The 8,491-nt window shown below is 44.4% G+C and overlaps 1 gene segment (V, D, J or C); it reads right to left on the minus strand.

Annotated features, from left to right (window-relative positions):
* Positions 1 to 826: 826 nt before the first annotated feature.
* Positions 827 to 8,187, minus strand: LOC131421228 (immunoglobulin heavy variable 3-23-like). The segment is given in 3 exon segments: positions 827 to 975; positions 7,735 to 8,037; positions 8,142 to 8,187. Coding segments are annotated over 3 exon segments (498 nt in total).
* Between the last annotated feature and the right edge of the window lie 304 nt (positions 8,188 to 8,491).

Raw genomic sequence — 8,491 nt, forward strand, 5'->3', positions numbered from 1 at the left:
CACCTGTTATTTCTAAGTTCCATTAGTACCTTTTCCTTACAGAAACTTGTGCAGGGCAGCCAGTGTCTCATTCCCTCCAGGTGTCTAGGGTTCACCATCCCCACCTCATCATTCTTTCTTTTTCCAAACAATGCTTTAGCCATGTTTCAGGAAGTCTGATGCAACTGACCTGATGGATCAAGACAAAACTCAGGCTCAAAAATCAATAGAAACACACACAGAATTCTTGCAATGTCATTATCTTTATGGCTACAGTGTGTTATAGCAAAATGATACAAATTAAATCAGAAATGAGAAAAGACACATGGGGTGAAATCCAGGAGAAAAAAGCCACAAGCTTCCTGGTCTCCCCTCCCAGTGGAGTCTCATGGATGTGCTTCAATCTAGCAGCAAAGACAGGTGACAACATGTGCAGAGAGCAGTCCTGCAGGGGGAGTGCCATCATTAGAGTGGCTGATTGGGAAGTCTGAGCCCCTGTTTCCCACATGAACATTGAGGTAAAACATTATCCTCAGAACAAAATAACTTTATGAAAATCCAGATTCCAGTAAAAAAAATTTGCAGCATGCAGGGTGAGCACAAAGCAGAGAAAATTAACACCAACATTGGGAAGAGGAGAAAATCCACTTTCTCCACATTTGCCTCTGCTCCAACATAGCTTAGCTCAGAGCCAAGAGGGTCGTCTTTACCCATGGCCTCCTCTGTGGTCAGAGAGTGTTCATCTGTCTGCCCTTCCTCTTGGCCTTTTCGTGTGCTCCCTGAGGGGCTGCATTATCTCTCATCTCATACCAAGCACTGAAAGACTGCTGGATCCTGGATGCCTGGGTCAGATAAGAACAAAGAAAACATTTGGAGGCACTTCCACACTGAGACTGCTCTGTGAGATTGGAAAGAAGAAAAAGGCTGGGAGGGAGGTGAGGGTGCCTGATCCCCAGTCTCCCAGTGAGCCCCCATAAGGTCCTGTTCCATCTTTTCATATGGACCAGCAGAGCCCAGAGGCCTGGGAAAGCTGGGAGCAAAGGAAGGGAGGTCATCCTCCTACAACCAGCACGGAGACTGAGAAAGGGGCTGTTTCTTCACATACACTGGCACCCACACAGCCATCAAGGAACATGAGGAATCAAGAAGACATGACACAAGCAAAGGAAAAATATAAACCTACAAAACTGATCCTGAAGTGCAGATTATGGATTGCTTGACAGGAAATCAAATTAAGCATTTAGACAACCTCGGTGAGTTACAAGTGAACACTGATAGACAACTAAGCCAAATCCTGAAAACGATACAGGAACAAAATGCGAAGTTCAACAAAGATAAAAATGAAAAGAGAACAAAACAATAATACTGTAACTGAAGAATACCATAACCAACGTGAAAACTTGAGCAGAAGAGTTCAACTGGAAACATTATCATGCAGAAAAGAGAATAAGTAAATTTCAAGAGAGGTTATTTAAAGTATTCCATCAGAAAAGAAAAGAAAATGTAAAACAAAACACTGAAGAGGAGTGAAGAAAGTCTAAGGGGATTATGAGACACCATCTAGCAAATCAACCCACACATTAAGGGGGACCCAGAAGGAGAAGACAAAGGGAAAGTGACACAGAGCCGACTTAAGCAAATCTGAGGAGAGTGGACATAAAGGAACATAAAGGCCAGAGACTACCAAATGAGATGGATATAAAGAAGTCTCCAATGAGACACATTATAATCGAATTGTCAGAAATCCAAGACAAAAAGAGGATTTTAAAAGAAGCAAGAGGAGGTCAGGTCATCACGCAGAGGGAGTCCCCCTTAGTGGAACAGCAGAGTTCTCTGCAGATGCCTGCAGACCAGGAGGGAGTGGGATGATATATTCAAGGCGCTGAAAGAAAAGTACTGCCAACTGTGAATAGTACACCCAGCCTCGGTGACCTTCAGAAATGAAGGAGAGATGAAGAGTTTCCCAGATAAACAAAGCTGAGGGAGTCCCTCATTACTGAATCTGTCTGACAAGAAATGCTAAGGGAGTTCTTCAAGTTGAAGCAAAATGATTCTAATTTCAACATAGCACGTGAAAGTATGCAACTCACTGGTTAAGGTAAATATGTAAACAATACAGAGTATCTTATTATTGTAATAATGATGCAGAGATCAATTTTAACTCTAGTACAAATGTTAAAAAACTTAGCTACTAAGAATAGCAACAACTACAATAATCAGTTAATGGATAAACAATACAAAAATGTAAATTATGACATCAGTAACATAATGGGGTGAAATTACAGTTATTGTATGCAAGTGAGGTTAAATCGTTATCAGCTTAAAATAGACTGTTATTGCTAAAGATGCTTTATGTAAGCCTCATGGCAATCACAAAGAAAAACTGTGAATTCAATACACAAAATATTAAACAGAAAGGAATCAAAGCATACCACTCCAAAAAAAATCGTCCTTCCCCAGAGGAAGACAGCAAGAGAGGTAGAGTGAAACAAAGAAATACATTTTTTGATTTTTCGTGGCAGATAGATTAGCCCTGAGTTAACATCCATTGCCAAACCTCCTCTTTTTGGTGAGGAATATTGGTCCTGGGCTAACACCCGTGCCCATCTTCCTCTACTTTATGTGGGGCGCTGCCACAGCATGGCCTGACAAGTGGTGCATCAGTCTGCACCCGGGATCTGAACCTGCGAACCCTGGGCCACTGAAGCGGAGCATGCGAACTTACTGCTATGCTACCGGACTGGTCCTCAAAATAAGTTCAAAACAGACAGAAAACAATTAACAAAATGGCAAGAGTAAGTCCTTATATGTCAATGATTGCCTTAAATAGAAATGGATTAAATTCCCCAATCAGGGAACATGGAGTGTCCAAATGAGTTAAAAACAACAAAAAAACGAAAAACACAAGATGCAATCATATGTTGTCTACAAGAGACTCACATCCGGTTTAAGGACACAGCGAAGCTGAAATTCAAGGAATAGAAAAAGATATTCAGTGTAAATGGTATTCAAAGGAGAGCAGGGTTGTCTATACTTACACAAAAATTTTAGTCAAAACTGTCACAAGAGACAAAGATGATCATTATGTAATGAAAAAATAATCAATCAATAAGGAAGACATAATAATTACAAATATATATGAACCCAACATTGGAGCACCTAAAGATATAAAGTGAATATTAACACAATTGAAGGTAGAAATAGACAGTAATACAGTAATAATAGGAGAATTCAATGCTCCACCATCAACAATGGATACACCTTCCAGACAGAAAGTCAACAAGGGAAACTTAGACTTGAACTATTCTTGAGACCAGGTGGCCTAACAGACATTTACACATTCTTCTTAAGCGCACATGGAACATCCCCAGCCTAGATCACGTCTTAGGGCACAGAACCAATCCTAACACATTTAAGAAGATTGAAATCATATCAAGTATCTTTTCCAAACACAATGCTATGACACTAGAAATTAATAACAGGAGAAAAATTGGAAAATTCACAAATATGTGGAAATCAAACAACATACCATGAAAATCAATAGGTCAAAGAACAAATAAAAATGAAAATTGAAAAAAAAATTCTGGATACAAATGTAAATAAAACACTATGTACCAAAACTTTTCTGATGAAGTAAGAGCAGAACAATGAGTTAAATTTTGTGATAAATAACTGCATTAAGAAAGAAGGAAGATCTCAAATACTTTACACCTAACTTACACCTCAATGACTTAGAAGAAAAACATTTGCCCAAAGTTAGCAAAAGGAAAGAAATAATCATTTCAAATTCTCAAACTCATAGAAGCAGAGAATAGAATGGTGGTTGCCTGGGTCTGGGCAGAAGGGAAGATGCAGAATTGTTTCTCATTGTGGATAAAGTTTCAGTCATGAAATATAAATCCGTTCTAGGGATTTGCTGTATGACATGGTACCTATAGTTAATTACACGGTATTGAGCAGTTTAAAATATGTTGAGAGGATAAATCTCATGTTAAGTGTTATTACCCCCACACATACACACATACTCACCAAAGAACATAAAGAAATTTTTGAACTTACGGTTATGTTTAGTATCTTGTTTGTGGTGATGGTATCACAGGTGTATGCTTATGTGCAAACTCATCAAATTGCATAAATTCAATATAAGCATATTTGGTATATCACTTACAGCCAACCAGAGCCTTGATTTCCAGGGTCCTGTAGGCATTTAGAGACTGTGTGATGCCCTCTGATAATCAGATTCAAGCTCCCCAGAGAACAATCAGGCATTCACTATAGATCATCCTATGATCACACTAGTACAAAACGCCCCAAGGCATCAGCCTTAAACAGACACTTAAAAGGCAGCTGTTCCGAGGCTTCAGAGGTCACCTCCCAGGAGCTGGCCAAGGGCCAGAAGTGAAGACAAACCTTTCTTTGGAACTTTTACAGTTAGAACAACCCAGGTCTGCTGTGTTAAGACTCGCCCACACACAAGTCCAGATGACATGGCAGTGCAGCTGTCAGAGTGCGTGCCAGTCTCAGGAGAGAGGAGACAGAAGAGATGGACAAGGGTGGATCCCAAGAGGGCCCCTCATGGATTGGAGGAGGTCTACTGACAGCCTGTGGAGGGACCGGCACGCAGATCAGAGCCATGAGATCAACCAGGACAGTGGTGTTCCCAAGAGCCAAAGCAGAAGGGGCCACACTGGGGGATATGGGGCAGTGCCATGCACAGCCAGTGGGCGGGGTGCAGTGGGAGGGAGAGTGACAGGTGTGTAGACTCAGGACAGGACAGGGAATCCGGGCGTTCCCACAGGAAGCTGCTTCAGAAACAAAATTTCCCATGTCTTCTGCCTGGGCTTCCATCAATGCAACAAAGAACAATTTGAGTGATTTTTCCCACCCTGACAAATTGACCGAATCCCAGAGTGAGGAAGAGGTGGGGGGTTCCTAGGAGAGGAAACAGTGATGTGGCACTAACCCCTCCTCACCCGCACACTGCCCTGCCTGTCCTCTGTCCCCAAAGCTTGGAGGATCTAGTCCTTGTTCTGGAGTGGGAGCTGTGCCCAGTTCACAGGTTCCTAAGATGTCCTGACTCACTTAGTGAAATCTGCAATGAATCTGGCATTTACCAAAAAGCTCTCCGTCTACTTCTCAACAATGTATTCACTAGCCTTTACAGTAAATGAAGGAAATCAAAGGCATTAACAGTTTTTGAAAGGGAAGTCTCACCAACTTAACTATGTTGGGAGGGCTTTCTGAAGTTTCAGCACCAAAGGCGTAGAGAGACAACACGACTGTCGGCACTCCGAGTTCTGAACACGAGATTCAAATTCCCACATCTGCATATTAGAGTAAAAATGGAGAACCCCACAATTTTCCATTTCCTGAGTTTCCTTGATAAATTCAGGAAAATGCAAAGATAGATTGTGACACATAAAAGGCAGCACTTTTCTCTGAACAGAGTTAAAACTGAAGAGATGAGAAAAATATATCAGGAGAACGTAGAATGAATTGTTACCCACATTTCTGATGATGGTGAGGTGCAGAATGGAGCTGATAATGAGAGAATATTTGTACCCTAACTCTGCACCCATGTTCAGACCTGAGCAACATTCACTGGTAAGGAGGCAGTTCAAGGTGTCCCCCCTCCGGGGAAATCCTGACTCTATAAAACTGCAGCTGGGGTCTGTGCAGGCTCTGAGGGTCCAGGACCAGCTACCACCTCCCATTCTGCAGTCATGTGCATCTCAGTTCTTCCAACTTGGGGACAAGGGAAAGTGCGGGTGAGGTCCAGTACTGTTCTACTCAAGGTCTCTGCATATGAGAGAAACCAATGAGAGTGTGGAAGAAGAGTTATCACCCCACACTTACAGCTCCTCATGAGAAAGGCAACTCCGGGCCAGGACATGGCACAGATTAACGACTAATGCATTTGGGGTTAATGTGGGAATTACAATTGTTTGCGGTCTTTGTGTTTACCTCTTTATGCCAAGAGAATCAAGTAGAACCATGTTTTCTTATATAAAACCCATAAGTAGTGTGTCAGCTCTGAGAATGCACCTCCCTCACCTCCAACTGCAGGGAGCACCATGGACCAGGCTCCCAGCTGATGCTCTCTGATCCATCACCTGGTTTGTACTGAAGATGGGCATCCTAGAGGGACCTCCAGGCAGTGACTGAGCTCAAGAGGGATACTGAGGCAGGTCATTGCTGGTAGATGTGGGGTCCCCTGATGGGCACTTTTTTCTCCAGGACAATCCTATTGTCTTCCTGGACCTTCCTTGGACAGCACAGAAGTTTCAGAATGTTCCACCCAACCTTCCGTCCCTCTCTCCTTCACCAGGGTCAGACTTGCATCTTGAATAACAGCTTCCACAGCTGCACCTGGCCTCTTGTATTTGCTCTCACAAGAATGAATGTATTCCTGGGGCCGGCCTGGTGGCACAGTGGTTAAAGTTCGTATGCTCCACTTCAGCAGCCCAGGGTTCCCAGGTTCAGATCCTGGGTGCGGACCTAAACACTGCTTATCAAGCCATGCTGTAGCAGGTGTCCCACATATAAAGTAGAAGAAGAGGGGCATGGATGTTATCCCAGGGCCAATCTTCCTCAGCAAAAAGAGGAGGAATAACAACAGATGTTAGCTCACAGCTAATCTTGCTCACACACACACACACACACTTACAAAAAGAACAGGTGTATTCCTTAAAAACAATTCCAAAGAGACTTAATACAGTCCCCATGTCTGCTTCTCCAGAAGGCCCTAATGGAGACAACATTTCAGCAGAGTTGTTGATAGTGTGAACTTGCCTCTATTGGCAAATTTGAAGTACAAAATAATGATGCCACTGGTCAGTTTCATATGTCAATGGCAGGGCAATAGTCTACAGTTGTTCAGTCAAACACTAATCTAGGTATTACCCTGAATATATTCTGAAGATGCTAGCAAAGTATCTCATCAGGTGACTTCATGTCAGGAAAATTGTCCCACTAACCTGGTTGGGCCTGATGCAATCAGAGAACAGGAGAAGATGGAATTACATGGTGGACAGCAGATTCAGCTATTCCCAAACTTCCTTCCTCACCTCCATGTGGGCCGACTCTGTGGACACTGGACATCACTAGGCAGACCTACAGTCATCTCTCCCAGTGCTCACAGCCCACTGGAGTGCCTCTCAACAGCCCTCCCCAAAGTTAGAGGTGAGGGAGGACTGATCAGTGCTGAGTGTGACATGCACAGTTTTGCATGAGGAGGAGGGACAGAGGTGGAGTCACTAGGCTTTATGGGTTGTCACCATCCTGGTCTCTCCCTTGGTTCCAGCCTGAATCCCAGTGAGTGTCCTAACAGAGAATCCCACTGAGGTCTCTGTCCTGAGTCAGGCTGGAAGACACTCACCATTTTGCTCCCTGTCCTCAAGATTTGGATTCTGGGGACCACTGGCAGAGTCACTTCTGCCCCCACAGGGGACACTCTGCATTTTGTGCAGGTGAGAAGGTGTCTTCCAATTACAATAACAACAGAAAAAAATTTGTATTCGGAGACTTCAATGGTAGGCACAGAATCACAAACATAGAGAAGTTCCCTGAAGAAGCTGTGATGCGGAGAGGAAGCCGAAGACCACAACAGAGGCCAGCCCTTAACCTCCTGCACCTGCTCCTGGAGCTGGTCATGTGCTCAGTGAGTCCTGAGTGCCCCCTGCAGCCCAGCCCCTCCTGTCTCCCCGCAGTGAGGTTTTTGTCTGGGCTCACAATGACTTCCTCTCACTGTGTCTGTTGCACAGTAATACACGGCCGTGTCCTCGGTTCTCAGGCTGTTCATTTGCAGATTCAGCGTGTTCTTGGAGTTGTCTCTGGAGATGGTGAATCGGCCCTTCACGGAGTCAGCGTAGTTTGTGCTACTACCACTACTACTAATAACTGAGACCCACTCCATCCCCTTCCTGGGAGCCTGGCGGACCCAGTACATGCCATAGCTGCTGAAGGTGAATCCAGAGGCTGCACAGGAGAGTCTCAGAGACCCCCCAGGCTTCACCAAGCCTCCCCCAGACTCCACCAGCTGCACCTCACACTGGACACCTGCAAAGACAAAGACATCCTGGTCAGGAAACTCTCACACAGCCACTGATTCTCTCACTCACATCCTCTCACATGGTCCATGTCTCTCGTTCTTCGTAAATTACCTCTTAAAATAGCAACAAGGAAAACCCAGCTCAGCCCAAACTCCATGTTGAGTGGTCTGTGTTCAGCCCTGATCACCGATTGGAACACCTGGGAATCCCGGGGCTGGGGCTCCTCTCCAGAGCTGCAGGGTCAGGGCTGGGCTGGTTTTCATCAGCAGAGGGAGGCCCCTATTTGCATGTCCTCTGACTATGCAGCAGGCTCTGTGTCTGGACACCCACATAAAGGGCACAGTCCCAGAGTGTGGAGTGTCTAAGGCCGATGCTTTAATATAAGCAGGTGAACCTCCTTCACTTTAACTTGGTCACAATTGGCAGGGGGAATTCAATGAGTGTGTGTTTAGATGTGAAGG

Source organism: Diceros bicornis, chromosome 24, assembly GCF_020826845.1.
Source record: "Diceros bicornis minor isolate mBicDic1 chromosome 24, mDicBic1.mat.cur, whole genome shotgun sequence".
Lineage (NCBI taxonomy): Eukaryota > Metazoa > Chordata > Mammalia > Perissodactyla > Rhinocerotidae > Diceros > Diceros bicornis.